At 40.3% G+C, this 27388-nt stretch overlaps 1 protein-coding gene across 3 annotated transcripts in view; it reads right to left on the bottom strand.

Moving 5' to 3' along the window:
• Positions 1 to 2938: 2938 nt before the first annotated feature.
• Positions 2939 to 27388, bottom strand: part of ajap1 (adherens junctions associated protein 1) — a 47775-nt gene continuing 23325 nt past the window's right edge. For 2 of the 3 annotated variants that reach the window (XR_014871440.1, XR_014871439.1), the window contains 5 exons: positions 20785 to 21527; positions 6861 to 6948; positions 6478 to 6720; positions 5030 to 5162; positions 2939 to 4112 (listed from right to left, as the gene is read on the bottom strand). Coding sequence is in view for 1 of the 3 variants with exons in the window: in XM_085145163.1 (XP_085001289.1) it covers positions 5090 to 5162; positions 6478 to 6720; positions 6861 to 6948; positions 20785 to 21527 (1147 nt within the window). In the remaining 2 variants the exon portion in view is untranslated. Of the gene's footprint in view, positions 4113 to 4261; positions 5163 to 6477; positions 6721 to 6860; positions 6949 to 20784; positions 21528 to 27388 lie in introns of those variants that run through there. The other variant, XM_085145163.1, reaches the window with a different exon arrangement.

The raw sequence follows: 27388 nt of genomic DNA, 5'->3' as shown, positions 1-27388 counted from the left end.
CATTTAGTATATTCCAAGGAATCCAGAGTCTTTCCCACAATATTGGTATAATCTCAGCTGACATTTTCAGCAAATTTTAGCTAGTTGCATTGATATTCCACAATCATCAGATATGGTGTTGTTAACAGATGAAACGGTTTACATCAAATGTCAATCAGCCAAATGTTTTAAAGTTGTGAGACTAAAATAGAAATTGTTCAAATTTCTGTGTAGGTCTCTTATAGGTAGCATGTAATCTTAAAACGACAGTCAACTTTAGCACAGCTTGAAATTAAGGGGGGGACTTTTTACATAGTTTTGGCCATCACTGCATTCAGTAATATTAATATACTGTATTCAACAGAGTAACTGGGAAATTGTTTACATCAGGCAGCCATTTAAAAGAGAAAGAAATGGGCAAATTATAAAATGATCTCACAAACTTTCCACTTTGAAAGTTCATTGTCCTGTTGTTGTTGGCTCCCTCCCCTCACGCTTCATTTGAGCTCAGGGAGAGGCAGATGGGCGCCTCTCCCTGAGGTTCTGTTGGAGGTGTCTTCCTGTTAACAGGGAGTTTTTCCTTCCCACTGTTGCCAAGCGCTTGCTCAATGGGGCCGTCTGATTATTGAGGTTTTCTCTGTACAATTGGAGTTTGAACTGATTTGATAACTTGGCTTGATTAGGCAAAATGACTGCGCTCCCACAGTTTTTGGCAAATTACTTGTTTAGTACATTGTCATTATAAACAGCAGAAATTTTGGCCAAAGCTAAAGAAGCAGAAGAATTTGCAACCAAACTAGCAGCCCTGTGAGGCTGCACTGAAGCACAGCAGCTGTGATTTCAGCTAAAACATCAGCGCGTAAACAGACAGTGCTAACATGCTAATGTTGAGCAGGTGTAAGGTTTGTCATATTCACTGGCCTAGTCCAGTGTGTTAGCATGCTAGGTACACCTAGCATACTGACTGAAACCAACACTGCCATAGCCATGCCGGGATTATAGCTGAAGACCAAAGCTGCAATAAAAACAGGATTACTGAAAAAGTTTGAAAATGAAAACGTTGCCTATCAACGCTAAAGTTGGCTTTTTGTATTTTTAACCTTACTATTTAGCAGTCACATCAAAAAGGAAAATACAGACAGTGTTCACTTCACGAACAATCCTCCTTTCAAAAGTTTTCCTTTAGATGTCTTTCCCTGATTTTTTCATATGCTGAATAAATGCTGATATTGGTTTCTTTTCAGAGTCATTACAGTAAATAACATTTTCTGGGGCAGTTGTAGCAGTATGTATATACAAATACAAAATGAGGATGGTGACAAATGATTGCAATCCAGTCTAGATCAAGTTTAGTTAGTTTCTTGGCAGCTACTGTTGGATTAACAGTTAGTTTTTTGTTTTTTTTAATTCATGTGATGATACACTGTCTATTAAAATCGATGCAGAAATGATAGTCAAGAAGAGCAAGTCATTGGTTTCCCAGCCAACCATGGATACAGCTGAACCCAAGATATGATCACAACACCGTTTAAAACCACTCGGTACTCTTTTTACTTTCCACCTGGAAATCACTCTTCAGTCTCTGAGCTATTGCAGCGTCTACTGAAGTATTATACTGGTTAGCTAAAGATATAATACAAGTAACTGCTTGAAAGTGCAGGTAAGAAGCTTGGCACAAGGTTAGTTTTTGTGTTTTGAAAGAAATACCGTAGTTACACATGTAAACAAAGACACTATCCCCGACCTAGCTGAAACCTTCCCAAAAAATGGGAGAGGTCTTGAAAAATAGAACACACCTGTACACAAATAGAAGCAAATATATAGAAAATACATTTACACGTGTATAATATACAGCAAGTTTCATAACCCTCTTACTAGTAAGATATCACTGTTCATTCAAAAAAATATATGTTATGTCAAAGAAGCAACGCAGCCTGTCGTGAGGCTGCACTGGTATGTGTCATTCATGAGATGAGTTTCATGTTGTGAATTGGCCAGAGCAGGAGTTTTGCACCACAGTGTTTATCCCAAGCCATCTCGACACCTCCTGAATGGCTCCCACGTACCGATACTGATCACTGGGACAACCTGTTGTCTTGAATCCTTTAAGGAAGTGAGTACAAGTCCGAGAACCTACCAAGTGAAGTACTGGAGATCGACCGTCTATACCCAGTAAAACCCATCATTTATATCTGTACATATTGCTGTCTATAGCCATAAACATTTACAATTGCAGAATTGTAGTTGTGCTTTGTACAAACCCACAGCAAAATAAAAAGGTAGATTAACAGACAACTTTCTCGAAAGCTTCGTAGCACAAAGCTAATCTGTTTCAGGAGCTTGAAGATGATAATAAAAAGTATTGGTGCTAGGAAGCTCTCAGGAGAGCTTTACTGTCCTTCCTCACCAGAAGTTTAAACCAATTTGGCAGCAGCAGATTGGTTTGTCTTAATCCCCTTACTACAACAAAACACAGAGGGAGTGTTTTTTAGGCCTTTGAAAGTACAAAATAGAATTTTTTCCTCTTAATTCTGTCCTCCCCCCCCCCCCCCCCCCTTTCTGCTCAGCTTTCTACGGCACAAATTAAAACAAATTATCCGAGAGTAACCCCAAACATCCTGGCTGTGATAGCTGAACTACTGAATGATTTAAACATTGTCCTCAAGAGTTTATTTGGGTCTGGAGAGAGCGAACCCTTAAAAAACCTACTGTGTTTGATGGGGGATTCCTTCCTGCTTACATTCCACAGTTAAACAAACCATGCAGATTATTTTGATCCTGAGGGACACCACATTTTTAGCTTCCCATTTCATCTGTTTAATTCCACCTTCAAGAAATCGGTTGAGGATGGAATTAAATAGACTTTCGCCTATAATTTAAGTGTTTCAGGCTCAACAACTAATTTGTCAAACCGGTCGAGAGTTGGGTGGGGATGTTCAATTAGTATCCGTTTTTCAACTTTGCTGTTTATGCAAATGACCAAAATTTATTTGAACACAGGAGGTTCAGATTAAATCTCTTCTACCCTTTAATTTGGAGCTCGGATCAAAATCGAAACCGTTAGATTTATCCCAGACAGCTGCTGAGACAAGAGACTGATACGAGGTGTGCGAGAAAGCTAGACAGACCTGAGGCAGTATGAATGTCCTGTCAAGCTCCATGCAGTCTGTGGCTGTACTCACTCGTGAATGTGCCGCTGTGGGATCTAACGAGGACACACGCCTGCGCCACAGAAGCCTTTTGTGTATTTTTCCATTTTCCTAAATCAGATGCAAATCTTACATAATAAGCAGTCGAGGTGGGCGCTGGACTGGCTTGGACCAGATGTGTTCAGATGGTTGTCTTTGATATTACCTCAGCTTAGGTGGGAGTATTTAAAAAGTGGTTCCAAGCGCTTCTGACTTCCCCCATTAGGGCTGTGGCAGACTCTTGTGTGTAAAAAAATAGACACGACTATTCTGATTTTAAAATGGGACCGGTAGAAACAACTTTTTTTCTTCTTTTTTTTCTTAAATTAACCGTCCAATAAAGCATATACCGTTTTCCATCATCTCTCTTCCCCAGCTAATGGAATAGTGCTTCATATAAATATCTTTTAGACTCTTTTGCAACACATTTCTTAAAACTATTTCATAACATATTCAAATACATTTAGCATTTTTTTGTACTTTCATATTTCTTTAAAAACCAAAAACCAAAAGAAAAAAATGTAACTGCAGTTGATACAGGGTTAATATAACGCTCTTTTTTTTTGTTGGCTTGTTTTTTAGTCCATCAGTCGTTGTTGAAACTTCTGTCCATCCAGGTTGTGGCACATAGTGGCATTATTGGCACATTGTTCAGAAATACAGTTCATCTTCCTCCCGAAGAAGCTCCTTGAGTTCCTCTGTGATAGGGCTAATGTTTTCCTTGAGACATCCGCGACGTCCACAGTCTAGTTCCATACATCCTGTAAATATATTTATATATAATCTATATCTAAATGACCGTAGGTTCTTGGAAATATGGTTTTCGCAGCGTTATGGCTGCTGCTTGTCAACTCTAGAAAAATAAATATCTTCACCAGTGTCCAAAGATCACGCTATTTTACAAAAGAAGCTGTTTTTTTTGTGTTTCTTGTTTCCAACTGGATCCTGTGGAGATGCAGAGAACAACCCCAGTTACTTCTCATTATGTTGCCAGTGCAAAATTAAACACACACACATGAAATTGTTAAAGCTAGCCTGCTTCTGACTTATTGTAGGGAGAATATGGGTTTGTCTCAAAAAACATGTGACTCCAGTAAATGATATGAAAGGGCAGTGTTGTATAAAAAATCAGTACAGTTAAGGTCTATTGTTGCATACACTTAAGCCTAAAAAATACACAAGATTTGCAAAGATAAAAAGGGATCTTATGTCTTTTAGGACTCCAGCACAGGGATCAGGCTGTGGAAAGCTAAGCTGACTGAGACTAATGTGTGTCCAGACAACCCAGGGTCCCTGTCCCTGCCTCTCTGTGTTACCTGCTGGCAATCTATTCCTCTTAAAAATCTGGGTCAATAGCAAACATTACCCCGCTTCTTGACCTTCCAGCAACACTGTGGGGCTAGACCATGTGTTTAACGTTCACGCTTTGAATTTCAAATGCAGGCCCATTCTGGCATATTTTAGCCACGCATAAAAATGTGTCACAAGTCAAGCAAAAGTGCCCCTTACTCCTTGAAATGCGCCAAACAATGCACTTTTGGTGTAAGAATGAAAGCGGCACCAAAAATATCAATGAAAATGTTTCAGATGTGAGAGGAGAAATAATTAACAGTGACCATAGTACTGATATTCACATAATTAGTCTCTTATCTCAGCTAAAGACCCCGGCTACTGCATTGAACCGGATTCCTCCTGTTTTTTTTTTATATCAAAAGGGAACAAGATGGAAAGGGAGCATAATCATGTCACAAATAACAAACATATGCCAAGTTCCCTTTTATTCCCAAAGTGGGGCAGCATCACCATGGGGATCGAAGGCTCAGATGATTATTTGCAAGGGGATGAAGTGCTGCGGTACCCACCAAAGCGTGAATTCATGAAGTCTCTTCCACCCACAGAACATGAACAAGGCCTTCAGCTCGTCAACATGAGATCTCAAACCACTTCTCTGACACAAAGGCCACAGGAATCAGTTGTCTTTCAGTTGGTGAGGGCCTGTTAGGCAAAACGCAAGAAGTCAGAGTCACACTGCAAGAAGTTAACTTGTGAATATAAATGATGTAATCAGACTGGTTACATTTTTATATTAGATACCATCACAACATATTAGTTGGTAGTAAACCTCCTATAATTGATTCTAAAATTATCATTGGTGAGCAATGTCTTTTCCATAAGACTTCTTTTTTTTTATGCTGCACACGCTACAAAGCCTAATTATGTCTCTTGGTAGCCTTAAGTGCCAAAATCAACACGGTACCACTGTCACGTACACAAACGGGATGACAGAGACCTGCACTGGGTGAAGGTCTATGTCAGCCTTGGACGGCTGCTCTGCAAAAAAAAAAAAAAAAAAATCCTAGATTTTTTAGCAGTGCTGTTGGTTAACCTGTGAAAAACAAGCTATAAAAACCTAACCATCCCTGTGTAATTTAAAAGCAGACTATTTACAGCAGATGAATTATCCTGCCATCCTCCTTGCCAACATAATGAATCTGTTACAGGGTTTGGATTCACTGAGTAAGTGTGACCATCTTTGCTGGCCCTGCGGCTTAGATGACTATGTTATCCACTCAGACAGCAAACACTGTCAATACTCCACCAACTTATTGTCACCGTGGCAATGCAAAGTGCGATTTAGATGTAAAACCTACCTGTCCGGTTAAATCGCAAAGCGGAACGCAAACGCACCAACGACTCACCAAAGACAGATCTCACGCCTAATGTTTCTCTGTATATATAACACTTTACATGTTCAGTAAACCTGGGCATGTAAAGTGTATTTACTGATATTACATAACTTGCAGGTATTGAAGTTCAAAGCGTACACCTTTGTGCCAACGTGTAATACTCCCATGAAGAGACAGACACAAAACGACACAGTAAAGACATCTATCAGCTGACTCATTACACCAATAGAAATCAGTAGAGTATGTTATTTTTTGTGTGTGTGCAGCCTGAACATGCTGAGGCATGCGGCAGATGGATGAGGTGATGGGAAGCAGTCCGCCAATTTATGTGTAGATTTGCTCGAGCAAAATACCGACTGAAGCTGACTGTGGCTGCGGGGTAAAAACACGAGCTTGGAGACGAATGTGAGGATTCGTGGTTGACATTTCAACGTTCTTATTCTCATCTGTTTCTGCTTAATGCTTCTTAATCCTGAGCACAAGTTACTGGAACATTTCTTAACCTATTTTAAACCGATCAAGCCTTGCTGCTCAGCATGGAGCTTCATAAAATATAAGCCACATGCTAATAACAAGTGCTGAATGACTGAGAAGCGTGCATCCACCTGTCATACACTCAGTACCTGTTTCCGTTATAAGCAGTCTTGTAGACAGGCGTCTGCTGGATCATCTCATCAGTGTAGATGGGTACGGCAGTCCGAACGCACTCGTGCGAGCACTGCAGGCTGTCGTTGTAGGCAGTGAATATGTCCACCTTGCTGGGCACCCGAGCTGGGGTGAAGTCTGTCAGGTTTTGGCAGCTTTCTTCTTGCTGGTGGATCTTTCGCTGATGGCTATTGTGGCGACCATTTCCAGACTGCGCACAGCTACAAAAACACGCACCAAAGACAAGAAACAAACATAAAATCATACCTTGTACCTTCGTTCATCTATTAGGGTTTCTGAAAAGGAACGGGGGTGCGCAGCTGACGTGTCGTGAAGCAAAAAGTAAAGGAATCTTTCCTACCAGTTTTTAAGGACGAGTGTTGTGATCAAGGCCGCGATAACCATAATGAGAGACACAGTGATTGTGATTATCTGGTGAACTGCCAAACCTGTAAAAAGGGCAGAAATGTGCAGGAGAGCAGAGAATTACAATCATTTGTAAAGGAAATGGATTCCCCTGTTGTTCACAGCACACGGCCAAGCACTTCACTTCTGTTTTGTTTTTTGAACTGCACAAACTTGCTGCACTTGACAAAGTTTCGAGGGCAGTCCTCTTAAAATGTAGAGGATAACAAGCTGCAACAAGTACTGGTGACACTGACTGAGTTTGAGAATTAGAAATTATTCTATTACAGTACAGTCCACTCGAATGGGTGAGTGAGTTTTCTAATCTGCAGATCGGAACTTTATATTATGTCACCAAACTCACAATCAGTAGCTCTACAAAAAAAGAACTGACATGTTTTTCCATAACGCTGTCTTTGTAGATACTGCCCCAAGGCTTTTATTTAAACATTAAATGAGAGCAAATAAGTTGATATGTTATATATGTATATTTTTATGCATGAAAAAAAAAACAGATCGAAAGTTGATGTGCAGTCTGAACACTCTAAAGGGAGGCATGCCATTGCACAGCTAACAACCAAGGCCACTTACACACATACATACAAACAAACACACACACGCACATTATGTGAATCATTAATTGATTTAGGGCAACAAGACATGCCCATATATAATTTGCAGAAAAGTACTACCACTTTAAGATGGCAAACTAGTCATGGCCTGCCTAGGAAAGATTGCATTCACTTGAATGTTTGGTTTGTTGTGTAAACTGAAACATTTTTTCCACATTTAAGGTGTTTTTGGAAACCTTAAATTAAAGTTTGGTGTCACATATACCACTATTTCTCCAACTAGCTGCTAACTGTGTTTGTTAGCTGTCTGGTGCTGGGCAGGTAGCATACAGTGACTGAGGTTATATATACTCCTGCATTTCTGTGGTACTTCACTTCTTTACTGATAAAGTCCAAATCTGAACCACAGTAAACACTGACTCAGTCACTGCAAGGACTTCTGAGGTCACATTCCTATCCACTCACTGTTAATATTCATGATACTCTGGGCTGAGTAAGATCTATTTGGACGTGTCTCCCTGCTCTTAGAAAATCATTATTGGAAAAAAATTAAACCCCAATTATAGGGCTATCAGAAGGAAAGAGTGGTTGCTAGCTGGCAAAATGATAACTCATATGGACCGAGTCTTTAGTGGTCAATTTAGAACAGAACACTTTTGTATGAATCACTGCTTGTTATTATTTGATCTAAGGAGGATTATAAAACCCACAAATCTCTGTATAATCACAAGTCAACCCGGTGGCAACCATATCATTGTAAATTCACACAATCACTACGATTGTTTGCTAAGCTTTCTGGACAGTGCCAAGCCATACAAGTATTCAGCCTTTTGTTTATGCAGGACATCTTAATCAGCTTCCACATATACAGTGGGGCAAAAAAGTATTTAGTCAGCCACCGATTGTGCAAGTTCCCCCACTTAAAATGATGACAGAGGTCAGTAATTTGCACCAGAGGTACACTTCAACTGTGAGAGACAGAATGTGAAAAAAAAAATCCATGAATTCACATGGTAGGATTTGTAAAGAATTTATTCGTAAATCAGGGTGGAAAATAAGTATTTGGTCAATAACAAAAATACAACTCAATACTTTGTAACATAACCTTTGTTGGCAATAACAGAGGTCAAACGTTTACTATAGGTCTTTACCAGGTTTGCACACACAGTAGCTGGTATTTTGGCCCATTCCTCCATGCAGATCTTCTCAAGAGCAGTGATGTTTTGGGGCTGTCGCCGAGCAACACGGACTTTCAACTCCCGCCACAGATTTTCTATGGGGTTGAGGTCTGGAGACTGGCTAGGCCACTCCAGGACTTTCAAATGCTTCTTACGGAGCCACTCCTTTGTTGCCCGGGCGGTGTGTTTTGGATCATTGTCATGTTGGAAGACCCAGCCTCGTTTCATCTTCAAAGTTCTCACTGATGGAAGGAGGTTTTGGCTCAAAATCTCACGATACTTGGCCCCATTCATTCTGTCCTTAACACGGATCAGTCGTCCTGTCCCCTTGGCAGAAAAACAGCCCCATAGCATGATGTTTCCACCCCCATGCTTCACAGTAGGTATGGTGTTCTTGGGATGCAACTCAGTATTCTTCTTCCTCCAAACACGACGAGTTGAGTTTATACCAAAAAGTTCTACTTTGGTTTCATCTGACCACATGACATTCTCCCAATCCTCTGCTGTATCATCCATGTGCTCTCTGGCAAACTTCAGACGGGCCTGGACATGCACTGGCTTCAGCAGCGGAACACGTCTGGCACTGCGGGATTTGATTCCCTGCCGTTGTAGTGTGTTACTGATGGTGACCTTTGTTACTTTGGTCCCAGCTCTCTGCAGGTCATTCACCAGGTCCCCCCGTGTGGTTCTGGGATCTTTGCTCACCGTTCTCATGATCATTTTGACCCCACGGGATGAGATCTTGCGTGGAGCCCCAGATCGAGGGAGATTATCAGTGGTCTTGTATGTCTTCCATTTTCTGATGATTGCTCCCACAGTTGATTTTTTCACACCAAGCTGCTTGCCTATTGTAGATTCACTCTTCCCAGTCTGGTGCAGGTCTACAATTCTTTTCCTGGTGTCCTTCGAAAGCTCTTTGGTCTTGGCCATGGCGGAGTTTGGAGTCTGACTGGTTGAGGCTGTGGACAGGTGTCTTTTATACAGATGATGAGGTCAAACAGGTGCCATTCATACAGGTAACGAGTGGGGGACAGAAAAGCTTCTTACAGAAGACGTTACAGGTCTGTGAGAGCCAGGGATTTTCCTTGTTTGAGGTGACCAAATACTTATTTTCCACCCTGATTTACGAATAAATTCTTTACAAATCCTACCATGTGAATTCATGGATTTTTTTTTCACATTCTGTCTCTCACAGTTGAAGTGTACCTCTGGTGCAAATTACTGACCTCTGTCATCATTTTAAGTGGGGGAACTTGCACAATCGGTGGCTGACTAAATACTTTTTTGCCCCACTGTATATGAAACCCACATTTGTATGTTCTGTATGACTAAAGCAAAAAAGCGCTTTTATTACTTAAAGACTTCAGACTCATGTGTGCTGATCTCTCACTGGTGCCAGAGGAGAGTAATCCAAACAAAACTGCCCAGGACATGTCTAAAGTAAGGATTAGTGCAAGCCTATTGCATTGTACTGTAAGGTTAGTGTGTATCTGTGTGTGTGAGTGATACAGCATGAGAGAGACTAGGACACAATGACACACTGCAGCAGGAAGCCAAAAAAAAGGGAAAAAAAGGGAAAGAAAAGCCGTCATGATGAAAATGCCCACGTGGGCCTTATACATCTCACCTCTCCATCAGCCAGCTGCCTGGCTGCTGATCCAAGCTAATTTGTCTTCGGGAAACGCTCAAAAGGAAGTGCTGCTCGGTCATTTTAGAAAGCACACAACGTCTCCTCTGCCTTCCAACTGTCTAAACAGCCTCTTCTTAGACAATAAACTTAGATGGGCAGGACCATGCAAAAGACATACCAGGTCAACCTTGGATTAATGATATCTCCCGCTGGCTCAGGAAGCCTTACCTACCCAGTGCAATCAGGGTCCCTTGCCATGGCAAAGGCACATTAACTTATCTGGCAAGTCATTTGCATTTGCCTCATATCCCCTCTGTATCCTCTAACCCCCCTCTCTGCCTGTGCCAGGCTTATGCTGAAGCTGTTAAGTTGAAAGTGTTCAGCTGTAAATTAACATCTGTCCAAATTCAGGCACAATACAGCTCCAACCTGACCTTGATCGATAGTTGAGTTGTCCACTGAGGATTGCTTCATTTTATATCGATGTCAGACTGAAAGAGGGGGACTTTCCAGTCAGTAGATTTTAAAATCAAAAGCTGCACTAATTTGATTTGTAAAGCCATTACTGATTAAATCCCATTGTGGGACAGAATTAGGCTGTGTTCCTTTCCAGCCTCCTATGGACACTCCTCAGCTCAGGAAACAAGCAGAACTTCAATTAGTAAATTACAAACTGCCATTAACTGACAAATATGATGATTGATGTCTGTAAACATGTTCAGAATTCTATAATTTTGTATGAGGGGAATGTGATTGGCTACGCTAGGCAAACATTCACATGCTGTGCAGGGCTTACTGATGCAGCTTTACATCTTATTGCTATTTTTTAATTGTATTTAACTCTCTCAAGGCAGGCGTTGCAGATTTGCAACAAGTAAAAGCTAACAACCTGATTACCCCACATACATATTTTATGAGTTTTTTTTACTCAGAAGTACCACTGCAGGTATTCTTTTGTGCATTAGCAACAAAAACTTAATTTGAGCCTGAGAGGGTTAAATCAAAGTTACTATCAGCTGCCATTCGGAGCCAAAACAAGCACAGTTTCATCGCACAGTCCTTTAATGAAACAACTGTACCCAAGAATGTGAGGTCCAGCAACACAAACACAACATTAAGTCTATTGCATCCTATTTTTCAGGGCAGTACATTTAAGGCTGTGGGAATAATGGAGCAGATAATGACACGGGTGACAAATCTGAGTGCAGAGGCTAGTTCTATTTTAATCCACGACTGCCAGTTGGAGGGAGGGAAATTTGGCCTCTCTATCTAAAACTCATTGTGTCCTGGCAGTCAGCTTGAAAAATCACCTTTGGCAGTCACCTTGCTTTAGAGATACCCAGTTAGGTTTTGTTTGGTCAAATCACTGCCAAACAAAGAGCAGCAGAGAGTCACACAGGCAGAGGGAGGAAGGAAGAGGAAATAGGGACATGAAGTGATACAAAAGGGAAGGGACTGCTGGCCTGTAACCTCTGTGGAGTTCCCATCAATGCTCCCAGCAAGGAATAAATGAGATTTTTCACCTTCATTGCTATGACAGTTTGATGAACATGTCAACAAAAAGAAGTGCAGTTAAATTAAATTTCCCCTTGCCACCTATTTTTTAATAAAAGAGCGACAGCTTAGACACAAAAACTCTGGGGAGTCAAATAATGTAACGTTAATGCATCCAAGACAAATATCTGTCTCAGCAAAGCAAAAAGGTCAAAAGAACAAAAACACAGTAACATTTTTACAGATATATGTACACCAAAAATAACAGCTCCACCTTTACAGAGTGGTGGAGCATTGGGAAAAGAAAACTTCGCCTATGTCGGTGCAGCTCTAGATTGCCTTCTTTAAAAGTGCAAGATAACTGATAGGGGATTGTGCAGTTCAGGTTCTCTTCTAGTTTTAAACCATCAATCTTTCTCTTTATGTACATAGTTTATCTTCTGTAATTCTGGATGCTGTAGGCAGCTTTTCCTACCTGTTTTGCACCAAACAGCAGGCACAGTCAGCAGCTAAACAGCCAGGCATTTCTCTCAGAACATTTCTTAGTGGACACAAAACTAATACCAGTGAATATGGGACTTTCAGTCTGCTCAAAGTGTCAAGCAAAAACATTTTATTGACATGTGTGCCATAACAACTGTATAAAAAATTTGGTGTTGTGTTTACTTTGCTGCCTCCAAGTGGAAAAACATCCACTTCTTACACTGTTGCTGCATTAATCTAAAGAATCAGATCTCTAATCAGAAGATTTGCTAATTTATATTTATAAGTCACCAATTTCTTGAGTTGTGGAGTGATGGTTATGGCTGTTTTTATGAAGGAAAATACAGTCACAACAGTTCTCTCTGAAAATCCAGTATGATTTTTATGGGTAAAACTCCTCTTGTGTCTTGAAATATCACTTTGGCTTAAAATGTTATGCACGCAAATTGTTATTTTCCCTTATAGCTAACGGGTTATTAAATGAGATTAGATTAATTTTTAGCTTTTGAATAGTGGCAGTTAAGTCAGACCTGAAAGTGTGGCAAGAAAACGGCATGTTGACACGAAACAGCTGGCCTGGGATTGGCTCAACCCAGGCAAATGCTGACTGTAAACTACAGGTACATCATTTATTTTGATAATATTAGCAGTAGTCATTTTATTTGTTCAGTGGCATATCAAAATTTCTTCTTGTGGAAACATCATTCAAATGAATTCAAAGGAATCTACTGTAGCCTTTCTAAACAGTAGTTGAGATGCAAGATCTGTCTGTCTGCTGTTTCATTCGTAAATTAGAATGATGCAACAACTCAATGGTGATAGTGCTACAAAGAAAATTAATATTTAATCACTGTGCATATGTATGAGTTATTGTGTTAGTGTGAGTGTGTGTGTGTATACTGCATCGTCTACATGTAGTGGGTTTAGGCATTATTCGCAAAGTGATTTAGAGGTAATGGCACCAAAGCCCACGCAGTGTTTGCTTAAAAGCACCTGAAAAATGTAGGAAAGGGTCCTCATTTGTAAACCAGACTTTCAGCTTATAGAGGTTGAGCAACCTCATTCCCACAGAGAGCAATGTGTGTTTGTTCTGGCATACCCAATACATGCCTATATAAACCCTCCAAGACTGAGCAAAACAGGTTAGGAGAAGGCTTCCATCAAAGGTTTGCCTACTGATAGCTAGAAACTGCCGATTAATGCTGGTGTCAAAGTGTCAGTCTAGGGCTGATTTCCACAGAGTCACCGAGCAATCTGAAAGAAGCGGACAAGAGAGCCGAATAGGAGCAGGGAGAGGAAGAAAGAGAGCGAGAGGGGGAGAGGAAGAAAGCTAAAGATCGGAAACAATTTGTCTACAGATCTTTTCTCTCAATGTCAAAAGCATTGCTGCATAAGTCAAGCTCAATGGCAAATGCAACAATCCATTGCCAAAAAAAAAAGTAGCTAGAGTCTATTGCTCCAGTAAGGCCTTTTTTTTCACAAACATGCGCTCCTCTTCTGCCCTTCTCTGTATTAGAAACAGCAGGGAGCACACAAGAGCTCATCCTACAACAAACAAATGAAAATTACTGCAATTTTCAGGAGGGTGTAAAATGGCATTGCTACTGAGGTTTCAAACAACCTTCTGAAAAATCTGTGTACTACCATGCTGGTGACAGGAGGCATTTTTGTAAACCAAACAAAAAGCTTAGCTGAACTGTTGAGCAGGCGATTGGATCTAAAACTGCCAGGCAATACAATATATATATCTCTCACTCTCTCTTTTTTTTCCAACAAAACCTCCAAAAATAAAACAAATAAGAGTTTGGAGAAGTCATATTAAAAATTCTCCCTAAGCACTTTTGATTGACAGAACAATCTAACGTAGCCAAAACAGTGTCTCGGTCAACATCTGTACTCTTCTTCCTTGAGGCGGACGTGTCAAGCCACGGAGAAAGAGCTGGAGAAAACAGAAAGTGAAACAGCATCTGCTCAGTGAAGCCCGCTCAGCTCCTCTTGGCTGAGATTTTTGTAAATCAGGAACAGGGGGGTTTGACTCTGCACGCCTGTCGCCGGGCATCAGCATTTAAGTCCAGATTTAATGCTTGAGAAAAGGAGATTCATTTTTACTCACTTTATTCAGAGTCAATACAGAGAGTAAAGGCAACCTTATTGGATTGCCATGGTAACTGTTGGGAGAAGTGATTTCTCTCTGTCTCTATGTGCATCTCTCATTGTTGAAAAGGCTGCATTGTACGCCTATATGGGTGTGCACAGGTCAAAAATCTGCATTACAATGCTCGCCGCGCTTCCTTCTTTAAAAATAGATTGCTGGGACGCTTAACGTACATTTTACATGCGCTCACTTTGCTCCGCCGTGGATGTAAACTCCATCCACTTTACCCACACGTCCATCACAAACTTGATAACGTGACGTGATTTGTTGTGGATCCGTTTAGTTTAAATACCTCAAATTCATACGCTGAATGCTGTTCTGTGCATTTTAAACATCCTCTACAAGCAATCGACAGGTCCGCACAGCTCAACGGGACCGTTCGGGAACACGTGGTGGCGTTCGATGGCCCTACATAACACTGCAACATTTAACCTTGCAACCCTCAGATCATCTAACAAGGCCCAAGTTATCAGTAGTGGCTTTGCTGACTGGAGTTTTAATCATCTCATATCCATAATGGAGCTGACAGCTCCATCTGCGTGGAATAGAGGGGGGTTGAAGTTGCTAGCAGCACAAACAACAGGAACAATCAGTGAGCATCTGGAGGCTCCACAGCTATAACACCCCCCCTCCACCCGCCTCCGCTCCCTACCCTCAGCTCCTCTATGATGGCCAGAGAGAGCAGGATCAACAGGAGCCTGTTTGCTTACAGTATCCCGAAAAACTCCAATCCAAACAAAGGAAAATGTGTAACATGCACAATGCTGGCATATTGTCTCAATACAAGAAACTACAGATTGCATGTTGGTGATCAACCACAAAGGTTATAATACTGTGAGAAAGCATTTAATTACATAATCATAAAAACCTACGGCTGCAAGCCAATAAAACTTAACAGGTGTTAAACGGATGCCCTGACAGATGACATGCATGAGAATAGTTCAAACTCAGTTAATGAGACAGAAGGCATGCGAAAGCTACTTCCTTCACACAGATTAAGGGCAACATTCACTTCTTTATCTTGGTCTAAACTATTTGGATTTTCACCAGTGCCAGAAAGAACCATCCCTTTTGTTGTCTTGTGCATCCACGCCAACAGCGAGTGGGAGTTAAGACACATAGCCTGTATTCAACAAGTGCAACTCAGTCAAGCTGTGGCAAGCTGTCGTGTACTTTCCCTGTGTCACTACGTAGCTGGTTTTTCTACCAACCCAAACTGGTTGGAGAAATGTCAGAGTAACTGACTGGATCCCACGGCAGGTGTGAGGAAATACAGCTCAAATGTTCATTTCTGGACACTGACATAAATATAGAAAGAAACAATCTTTTGATGGTAGTTGGATCCAAATGAGCTGCAGTCTCAAGAATAATAAGGACTTCCAGAAAATCCAGAAAAGATTATGACAAAACATTTTGGGAAAAATTGACAGCAACAGTCAACGGTGCAAACACTACAGAAAACTTTTTGCTGCATAAAAGCTCAGCGCAGTGCAATCCTGTGGCATAGGTGGGATTATTTTCAGGTTTCAGTATAGTTCTGTGAATTCTGCAGTCAGGATCAGGACAGTTTCCTTTCGCTTTGTGCTACCAAAATCAATGTTAGAAAAGCACAAAATATGAGCTCTGTTTTCCTACTTTTTTGACTCGAGTCCCAATCGTCAACACAGGTGTAACTGCCTGTTGCCATGGTAATGGTAGTCTTAGGTTTGATTTAGCCTGGGGTTAAGTTGGAATTTTTTTTAATATCTGAAGACATTTCCGCTAATGACAGAATAAAACTGGTTTTCAAAGTGCTGTGGAGCTTGCTCTTCTACATTTTTTTCTATCCTTGCGGTCATACAGGTGCAACATGCGTTCAGATATTCACCGACACCTGAAGTATTAATGATTTTATCGGAGCACAGTCAAGCAACAGAATGTAACATTCAGACTACTGTCGGAAAAAAATCTACATTACTTCTATTTTCTTTCTTTTTTGATTTTTTAAAAAAAAAAAAGGCTTTTTGGATACTTCCTCTATCACTGGCAAATCCTTGTGAATAAGAGAGCAGTCGAAAGTAGCTTCCTCTACTCTCTGCCACTCTCTGCTCTTTGCATTCATGTTTGACAGCGATTACACTCTGAAATGATTACAGTCATGTTACACACACACCATATGGGATGACACCAAGTACATTCACAACTTGCGTTTGTGAGAGCATACAATATTCATGAGTCATAATGTGCATTTATTGCACGGCTGCATGTCTCTACTTGTACCGTGGTCTGTACCGTGCCTAAGCAGCAAAGATATAGACATTTTCTGAGCTGCTGAGCTGAAGCAGCTAAGTGATTTAGTATAAGGAAGTTCATTTTTGATCTGAATATGTATCTAATTATTTTAGGAAACGTGCTACCAGCCCATGCTGTGAGGACCTTTTTGCCTTAGAAAGTCTATAGACTGCATCAACACTATAGATGAAGAGAAGAAGAAGGTACTGAAAGTAAGTGCAAGGATGAATGTACCAAACAAATGAATATTTAATTAGTCAAAAACTGGCTCTGTTAAATACATAATTTCTAGACATCTTTTTCAGCTATTTTGCAGCTTCTTAGCAATCATTCAGAGCATTGCAGAAACCATTTTTGTAATTAATCATCCAACTTGAAATAACACTTCTGGCATTTTTAATAATTTTGATTTTTTTATAGAATGTCCGACCCTAAATTGTATATATCGATGAAGATGGAGGGATGGATGGATGGATGGCAGAACCCCAGAATCCAGAATGCATGCTATGAGCTAACTGTCATTCTCCATCGATACTTTAAGAATGCAGTTACTTTTGAGTGCCCTTGGTGCTGCATAGTGGAAAACGTGGCCCTCTCCCAATTTTTTTTGTGAAGAGCTGCCATCAAACTCAAAATGAGCTAATATTTTTTCTTCAATAAGGGGCAGATTTTCTCAATTTAAACCTTAATTTTTTTTTCCATTTTACACAGCATCCCAACATTTTTCAGAATTGGGGTTATACATGCTTATTGATACTGTGGATATAGGAAACAATCAAGCACAGGAGAATTACAACAGTAATTAAAAATGTTTAGTTTATAATAACTTGGTTAGTAAATAGCATAAGTTGTTTAAATCCTCATAACATCGAAACTAATAGTCTCCTAGGTTCTTCTCATACTGGCTGCAGATGACTTGACCATGTTTTGAATGTGAACTGAAATGTGGCGGCACTTCCATGTACATGAAAATATTGTATCACTCACCTGAAATAACTGCCACAGTTAACTTAGCAGAGTGAGTGAAAGCTTGGAGGATGGCAAGGCACAACCACGGAGCGAAAAGTACATTCAGCAGATACCAGCTAGGTTCCAAATGCGCTTGAACTCTCTGCATGCATGCATGATGCATACACAGTCTTTTGCACTGGTTATGCATTTTTCAGAGCAATGCATCTACATTGCATGCATGTGCACCAGCTTCTCTCCTACTTCTACTAACCTTAAATGGACTTCGACACAGCTCTGTTTAAGCACTGACATTTGGGTTGGTCTTGTACGAAAAATAACTTTCAGCTAGGGCTGTGCGATATGACCAAAATCTCATATCCCGATATAAGAATTCTATCGTCCCGATAACGATATAAATCACAAAAATGTAACATTTTCTGTAAATTCTGTGAATCACGGGCAGCTCGACTTGTGGGAAGTGTTTCCAGCTGCGCGTCATGTAGCTGGAGTCGAGTGTTTTAACCGATGCATGAAACGATACATTTTTAGACATAAGTTGTAACAGCCGCCGTTTTCTTTGTGAGTATTTATTACACGGCGTGCTGCGGGGAAAAGCCTGTTCTAACGTTTGAGTCTAAGGTTTATTTTTTAGCACCTGGCAGCTCTTTTTTACTTCTCATCCGTAAATAATCTGCTCTTTCACATGATTCAGTTTATTTTGAAAAGTCTCAACAGGATCTTGAGTTTTATTGTGAAAGGCTTATGTGGAACATAAACAAGCGGACACGCGATGCTGTTACCATCGTTGTCGCTAACCACAACGCATAAAAAGAGGCGCTTGTCCGTCCGTAATGTGGTTATATAAAATATAAGAGAAAGAGAGAACTTTACAAAATTAATATAGCCGCTACAGTGACCATCAGAACGATAAAAAAAAAATATTGCCGTAAACAGTTTATTTTGCGACACCACAAAACAAACGATAGCGTAAAATGAAACGATAGACGTTTTTATATCGTCATCCGATATATATCGTTATATCGAACAGCCCTACTTTCAGTTATTTTGTGACAAAGCAGCCTTTTGTCTTAGGCACTGACAGATTAGATGCTGTTGTTAGCATTGCTGTCAGATAATGTCAACTCATCTGCCTGTTAAAGTAAAAAAACATTGCGTGCAGTGGGCAGGTTAGACACAGTAGACATCCGGAAGTGCAGTCATAGATCTTAACCTTCTGTGAAAGGATTTCCCATGAGGGATAGTGGTAAGAGAGAAGGAGAAACCTAGATAAATTAAAATAAATTTTATTAACACTTTGCCCACTTTAACAGAATCAGTTTAAGTTTGCAAGTGAGAAGTTATCCCACTGCAAGTTTCATCAATCATGACTAAGAAATTTTGTATGCATCCACTAAGACAATTTAGAGATATGAGAGTAAGAGACAGGCATACAGTGAAGCGCCTCTCCATCTGCTATACTTTCAATTCATCAGCAATCCAATGCTGCACTGCTCGTGTGGTAATTACATCTTGCCTTGGGGCTAATATGAGGCAGAGGGTTAACGTGTTGTGAAGCCAGAGGGAAAATTTCTGCTGCGATTACACACCCACTCTTCGCTCTGAAACATGATTCTCTTCATCTGCTCTGATCAGACACAATGTGCTTATTGATTCAATAATATTCAACCAGTTGGAGGGAGAAAAAGTCTCAACTCTCCTTTCTTATCAGCTCTCAGTTAGCTGTGGTGACTGATTTCCTCCAGGATACAAGCCATCATCTGAATCACAGGTGGTCTCACACTTACCTCCCAATCAAGAGAAAATGAAGAGATCACAACAGCACTGACAAGATAATTATGTCCTGCCATTTCATTTTGCATGTGCTATATACAGTTCAATCACAGTGCAACTTATATGTATGCCACTAACACTCAAGGCTGCTTTGGGAGGCATTGTTGTTCCAGTACTTGAACAGCACTGAGTAACAGCAAATAGTTCAAAGTGTTCATTATCTGAATACTTCCACTGCAGTATGAACTTTTCTTGATTCCTCTAACATTTATCATTGAAACTGAGTAAGTCCTTCCTTATCTTTGCATACTTTTATGACATTTTTGCTACTGCGCTAAATGGGAAAACTTAATTTACCACAGTTATTGTTCCTAAGTTGTTAAAACATAACTTACACAGGTCATTTTAATAAAAAAAAAACATGTTCCTCATAGACATAATGACATACTAAATCTAATAAGCCCGGCAGGAGAGGATTGTGTTTCCACATTACAGAAGAACTGCCCATAAAAATCCTTGGCCATAAAATGCCCACCATCGGTATTTCAGACCTGAGGGCTACAATATAGTCGAGGGCATAGTCTGTCAGTATCAGCGCCTATATCTCTAAGCTGCAATATTATAGTCATGAAAGCAGATCATCAGATGTACAGTGAAAAGGTGATTATAGAGGCTTATAATCAAACAAACAACAACCTTTATTTGTCACATACACAATTATACAGGGTACAACATGTAGTGAAATTCTTGCGTCCAAGCTGCGGAGAGGCTGAAGACATAGCCGCGCCATTCCAGGGCTTGGTTTTAAGCATGGGGGGTCTAGCCAGGACCGTTACTGGCTAGACCAGTAAGGGTGGTAAATGTGTGATAGTCACACATTTAACCCCTTTTCAGTGTAAAAGCAAAGCTGTATATTTCAGATTCATTTGATTTTCAGTTTGTCAGAGAGTGACCAATTATCCGTAGATCCATTGGGGCTTAAACAGACTATGAATTTGTTAGGAAATGTCATTAACATACGTTTCATTCCTATAGAACCTGTTTTACGTGTATATATACCTGTAAACACAACTGTGGAAAACTTGTCATATCACAAAATAAAGCTCTGCAGAGAAAAGCCAATTCATAATTTATTTATAATGTTTTCAGAGCTGATTTAACAAATGTGTTACCTATCTGCTGAAGGCTCCCCTGATAAATGTTTTATTAAAAAGACAACCTGCAAAGGAAAATCTAAGTAGCATGTTTGGACACTGCTGACTTGAAGAATTACCTTCACAGCACTCTATGTTTGTCTGTTTAACAGTTACTGAGAGAAAAAAAACATATCTATATATATATCTTATATCTCTTACCTGGTGTGTCCCCTGGTGGGTCTAGCTTTGGTGGTTTGACAGACTCCGTGTTGCTCATAGAGGACTTGGTGGTGCTCTTGGACTCTGTTGTGGTCACCACAGTGAACGTCCTTTGGGAGAGCCTGGTTGTAGTGCTAGTGGTTGTGGCCACTGTAGTAGTTGCAGCCCTGGTGGACGTTAAGTTTGGCTCCATTTTGCCATCCTCATCTATGCTATCAGTCCCCGTGGGTCCCCAGTCAATAAATCCAGCCACTGTTGTAGTCCGGCCCTCCTGAGACTTGTCATAGCTGTCCCATTTGAGCTGCCTCCTGGTTCTAATTAACAACCTCCCGCTTGATAAAGCAACTGGAGCTTTTGCTATTACAGCCAAAGGATCGCCCGTCTCTTTTTGAGAGTATCTCAGCCGGCAATTCTTGCATGCTGCTTGTCCTTTGTGTGCTGGCTTCCAATGCTTTTGACCTTTAACTTTTGGCACTATTCCTGCCCTGCTGTCTTGGGGCGGAGGAACAGGGCTGAGGAGCCGGTGGGCTAACGGGCTCACTGTTCTCCAGTGAAGCATGTTAGGCTTATCCCAGAGGGGCTGCAAGCGAGGCCGTGAGCGAGGCACCGGTTTAGGCGTGAGTTTGATCCCCAGACCTTGACTGAGAGGACTGCACACAGAGAAGTCCAAGGTAAGGTGAGTCATGGCTAGCAGGATCCACACCCGATGCCCCACACAGCTGCCTGGCTTCAAAGCAGACGGACTGCAAAGAGAGAGTAAATGAGAGGCACCGTTTTAGATTTAGCACTAAATGTTAAAAACATACAAATCAAATTTTCTCCGTCTCCCATCCTACCAAGTTTTAGCTCTTTTGTCAAGATGCACAGCAGTAATTATCCCCTATTTACACACTTAGCAAAGCTCAACTCCAAGTTCTGGAAAACACACCCAATTACACTACGATAATAATTAGCCTCGCAAAGTGATTCTTCAATAACAACATAAAGGTCAGACGCAGGGTAAACATTGCAGAACATGGGAAAGATTCTGGAGTTGCTCTTTTCACTCTCAACTGTAACAAGCAGGGAGGGCGAAGCTGCAGATTCACATCAACCCAGTGATGATAACAACAACACACAAGGTCAGTCCTCGTTTAACTGATCATCATCATCATTTTCAGCATTATCTCCTCCAAAACACAAAGTCATCTGATTCCCAAAAGGGAAATTTGGTCGTGCAGAGAAACATCTGAGGAGGTTTAGTGTAACAATAATGGGAATGCACAAGTGAGCTTCACATATAACAGGTCTGTTTCGGTGTGTACATGCAGTTATTTTCAGTCGTAGATTCCTTCGCTCCTCTCTGCTGCTTTGGGCACTGTGAACTCCCGCTGGGTCCTGCCTTAATATGCACCACTGTGCACTTTGACTCGCAGGTGTCTCCGTAGTTTGCGGCTGGATTATAAAATCGAATCACTGAAGTTTGATGTTGTATTTTAGCTTTGTTGAGGTTGAGTACTGCTTACAATATGATATCTAGTAATATTATCTTTTACTTACCTTGCCCTCTTATACAGAACAGTGAATTACTATGTCTGTGTCTTTTTACATGCTTTATTGTCTTTTCAAGACTTAAATGTTATTGCATTTTAGTTATATCATTTACCTTATTTTACTTGCTTTCTGTAAAATGTCCGTGACAATATGTTAATGTTTTCACTGACTGTTGATGCCGATAACGCATCTGGAAAAAAATTACGTGAGGAATCAAGTTATGCTAGCTTTGGGGAGAAGTTAGCAGGTTACTTCCTAGTGCAGCAGCTCAATGCCCGGTAAACTCAAAAACCTACTTCTAGTCAGAGAGGAGCTGGAGCAGACAGTTTAATACAAGGCAGCTTTTCTTTATCATTTGTTGTCAGAATGAACAGTGATCGCCTATAAGGCGAGGTGTCATGGCAGCCTTTTCATGACAACAAAAAACGAAGAGCCTTATTGTTTCACATTTGTGAACACTGCGGAAAAAGCCACGGTGACAAACTTGGGTGAAGTTAAATGAAGAAGTTATGAACAAGGGCGCAAATTAAAAGTGTGGATCACGGTGCAATATTTTAAGATGAGGCATGAAGACTACGTTGCAGAAAGCTTCACTTATATCACATGTGCGTACATTTTTTTCATATTTTATGATGTCCAAAAATATATTTTGTCCCTAAGTAAACTTCACCTCTAGACAACATTAACTGCATGGCAAGGTGACAGACAAGCTGGCTGTTTGGGCTTGCACCCCATAGCAGACTGACTCTACAGACAACCTTCAGGAGCCCCTGGGACAAAGCTACACATTGAATCCTAAGGGAGGAACCTCATTATGGGCAGCTTTCATCTCTGCTGTCCTTGGCCAATTTAAACCCATACGGAGGACTTTTGTGGAGAGGTAATGATGGGTGGGAAAGTTTGAACGGGTCTGTCAACAGTCAGGAGCAGCATTAGACAAATTTTGATCATATAATCATAAAGTCACTATCATGTTTCTATTACAGTTGTCCAAATAATCAACACTCAGCTACTAATCAATACAAAAACTACTACCGGATTAGATACTCATTTGTAACAGTCTCAATACAGACAGTACCATCTTTGCCTCCTCCAGTTGACACACAACTTTACCTTAAGCCATTTAACTATTATGCGACAGCCACATTAGCCATGGGTTATTATTCAATTCAGTTCAATTTAATTCAATTTTATTTATATAGCGCCAAATCACAACAACAGTAAGGTAGTAATACATACAGAGAAAATCCCAACAATCATATGACCCCCTATGAGCAAGCACTTTGGTGACAGTGGGAAGGAAAAACTCCCTTTTAACAGGAAGAAACCTCCAGCAGAACCAGGCTCAGGGAGGGGCGCCGCCATCTGCTGCGACCGGTTGGGGTGAGAGAAGATGTGTTTATAGGATAAAAGACATGCTGTGGAAGAGAGCGAGAGATCAATAACAAGTATGATTCAATGCAGAGAGGTCTATTAACACATGTTGAGTGAGAAAGGTGACTGAAAATGAAATACTCAGTGCATCACAGGAATCCCCCTGCAGCCTACACTTATTGCAGCACAACTAAAGGAGGATTCAGGGTCACCTGATCCAGCCCCAACTATATGCTTTAGCAAAAAGGAAAGTTTTAAGTCTAATCTTAACAGTAGAGATAGTGTCTGTCTCCTGAATCCAAAACCATTATGAACTGTGATGTAGATAAATACATTTGCACATAACAATATTGTTTTAATCTATTTCTGCCTAACTCTTAATTTTCTACCCACTGATGGAAAATGGTATTGAGTATTTTCTTGGCTATCAGTGTCGAGTGTAAAGTTCTAGTATCATGATGGCCCTACTAACTATACTACAGTGACATTTGATGAGACAAACTAAACTTTTTAAGGTTGTATCTATAATTGCTTTGATCATAAACAATGCTTCTTACAAGCACATGTACACAAATAGGACAAAATACGTACAGCGTGCCAAGAGCCTTGCTAAATCATTTCTACTCACTAAGAATACCAATTTTTAAAAACAAATTAAATGTATATTTCACAGGCGATGGTACATATGTCAGTCCCCATTCATTTAATCTCCACCTGACCCTCTGCATAGATTGTTGCCTCGAATGTAAAAAACAAGAAGAGAAAATGTGGTTTTTGGATTTGAGTTATAAACAAGGTTCAAAGCGCTTCAGTGGCATAAAAACATATTAAAAGATAAAACTGTTGCTGCCTGGCAGTAATATTATAACACTGCTTGTCACTTGAGGTGAGCTTCACACTTTTTGAACTTGTTCAATTATAATTCAAAGGTAATCCAGCATGCTAACTAGAGACTTTTACAATTATTATGTAGACAGGCTGCCCATGAAGAGTGACAACAGGCTTTTATTATCACCAGCGTTCCATTTTTAAGGTGTGAGAGACCAGCCGACCACTAACTGATAAATAATTTAGAATGACATCTTAATTGAGCTGTAAATGGTGACTGATGTGGTCAGGAAAGAGCTGTGACAAGGTCATTTGATTTTTGACAGTTAAAAATATGGATAATAATTTGTCTTGTGAGTGTTTTGGCCTTGACCTCAGACTGAGATCTTGGCACCTGCTCAACCTGCACACTTCAGGTGAGTAAATTTTAACACTCCAATCAAAATTATTGCAATACTTGAGAAGGAAAATGGCTGTCAGGAATATTATTATTTTACAGCAGGGAAAATGGGGTGTAAACATTTTTTGACCATGTTTGTTTGCTGTACCTCAAACATGATCAGAACAATGTAAGCAAAAATAACCCTGAGGAGAGATGCCTACAAAAGGCAGCAGAGATGACTTTTATGATCTCAGTCACGCAAGTCTCTGATATGATTGAGTAAGATGGAAGTGTTGTTCTTTTTTGCCAGCGGTACATAAGTGAATAACAACCACAGACAACAAATACTGAGCTCATGCTGGGTATTGAACTTCATTCATTAGGGAGTGGTAGGTAACTTTTGTATGTTATTCATTGTCAACTGAACATTGAGAGCACAGATGCAAACATTATTCCTAAAATAAAAGGAACTTCTTTCTGTGCCTGCACCATCTTTAGTATCACAGCTGTGGCTCAGGTGCTAGAGCGGGTCATCTGCTAATCATTAGGCTGGCAGTTCGACCCTTAGCTCCTCCAGCCTGCATGTTGAAGTATTCTTGGATAAGATACTAAACCCCGAGTTGTCCAGTAGGTTTGCTTAATCATTCTTAATTACTTTGAAAAAAAGAGGAGAGCATTATGTACTAATGGACCAAAATGCTTTGAACCATAAGGAGGAGCACCTATAAGAAGTCAACTATAAGCTGATTAACTTCATTGTGGACTTCAAGGTTTATGTTTTATTAGCCTATTTTGACTAAACTGTCTGATCAATATTAAGAAGCAAAACCATAACTACTTTTTTTAAAAGTCATGGCCAGTGTTTTATATAAAGTAGCTATAATGAGAGATCTTTAAAAAATACTGTTATTACTGCTCTAAAATGTATCTAAAATTAAGCAGTGTTCATAAACTTGATTCACTAACATGCTGACATATTTTCACTTGCCTTTCATTCACATACCTTCTACACCGTGAAGCAATGTGTTGATATTGGTGTTGAATTAGACAGAAAAGAAAAAAAAAAGTTACAGCAAGAACAACACATGCTACAGATAAATTTCCTTCAACCGATGTTTTCTAAGAACAGCACTTGCATAATTTCAGAATTGCTAATACTCTTTGACATCCTGCATAATGAAAATATAATCTACAAGTATACCGCACAGATGGCGGAATAATTGCAGTTTTCACAGCATGAACATACCAGATTGCTTTCTGGTTGGATTGTGTGTCTGGTGTCCTATTTTATGAGCACATGCTCTATCATACTGTCAATGCTAACTTCAGAATATAGGTAAGCCTTGCCGATATGGCAGGAAATCCCTTTAGTAGAGCTTGTGACATCTAATGACTCTCTAATGAGTTTCTCGGGCCCCTTCTTACATGAGGTCTTTGCACAAGAAGGAGTATCTCATGCACATGTTTACTGGAGACTTGGTGAAGTTAACCGAAAGCCAATTTAAATGCATTATTCAGGCATCATTCAGTGACCCTACAGGATACTTTTTAGTCCTGAATCTCAGTATGCCAGGCCCATTTTTGAACCCAGACATACAGGGAATAAAATTGCTTTGTGAAGTTACGGACCAATCCGTTAATTAGCATGTCTGCTGGCCTGGAGGACTCAGGTTTGAAGGTCAGCGAAAGACTTGCTGGAATGATGATTTTAACCAAGACTTGACAGACAGCAGATGAAAGCGGTACCTTGGGCTTCTGTTCGCAGACATATCAGGCAAAACAAAATTGCTGTGCATAGCACGTAGACACATTCCAGGAGTTTCTACCATTATATTACACATAAAGCACAATATGTTTTGTAAACAACATATTTGCTGCTATCCTTCACTGCTTCGTGTACCTTATCAATCCAGCAACCGTGGTTCTTGCTATATGTGTGGACTCTTAATTACACTAAAATGCAAGAAATGGAAGGAACTTGTGTTGTGTGTGTGTGTGTGTGCGTGTGTTTCAAGCCTCTGTCATCCTTAACCAAACTCAAGTGATGTAGGATTTCAACAGAAACTCGGTGATGTAACAGTGTATGTAAGATGTGATATTTTGGAGCAATATATTTAGATTACCAAATATGAAAAAGCGCTGGAGGAAGGTTCACCAAGCTTGACTTCTCACTCTGCTCGTTGCCAGTTTAAGCCGTACTATATTCAGTAAATCTACTTCCAACTTATTCTGCAGCTTTTTACAAATGCCACAGTGGGGGGTGGTGTGTGTGTGTGTGTGTGTGTGTGTGTGTGTGTGTGTGTGTGTGTGTGTGTGTGTGTGTGTGTGTGTGTGTGAGGGGATTAGTCTTTGACAGGCACACCAAATTAAACACATGATCTATAAGCACAAAATCACAGTCAGCCACAAATATATTATTAGTAAACCATACATAAGCTTCCAATGTGCAAATGACAAAAAGGTCATCCGAAATCTAACAACAAATGT

The sequence above is a fragment of the Neolamprologus multifasciatus genome, chromosome 20 (genome assembly GCF_963576455.1).
Source record: "Neolamprologus multifasciatus chromosome 20, fNeoMul1.2, whole genome shotgun sequence".
In the NCBI taxonomy this organism is placed as follows: Eukaryota; Metazoa; Chordata; class Actinopteri; order Cichliformes; family Cichlidae; genus Neolamprologus; species Neolamprologus multifasciatus.
This window is presented reverse-complemented; position numbering and strand designations above follow the sequence as displayed.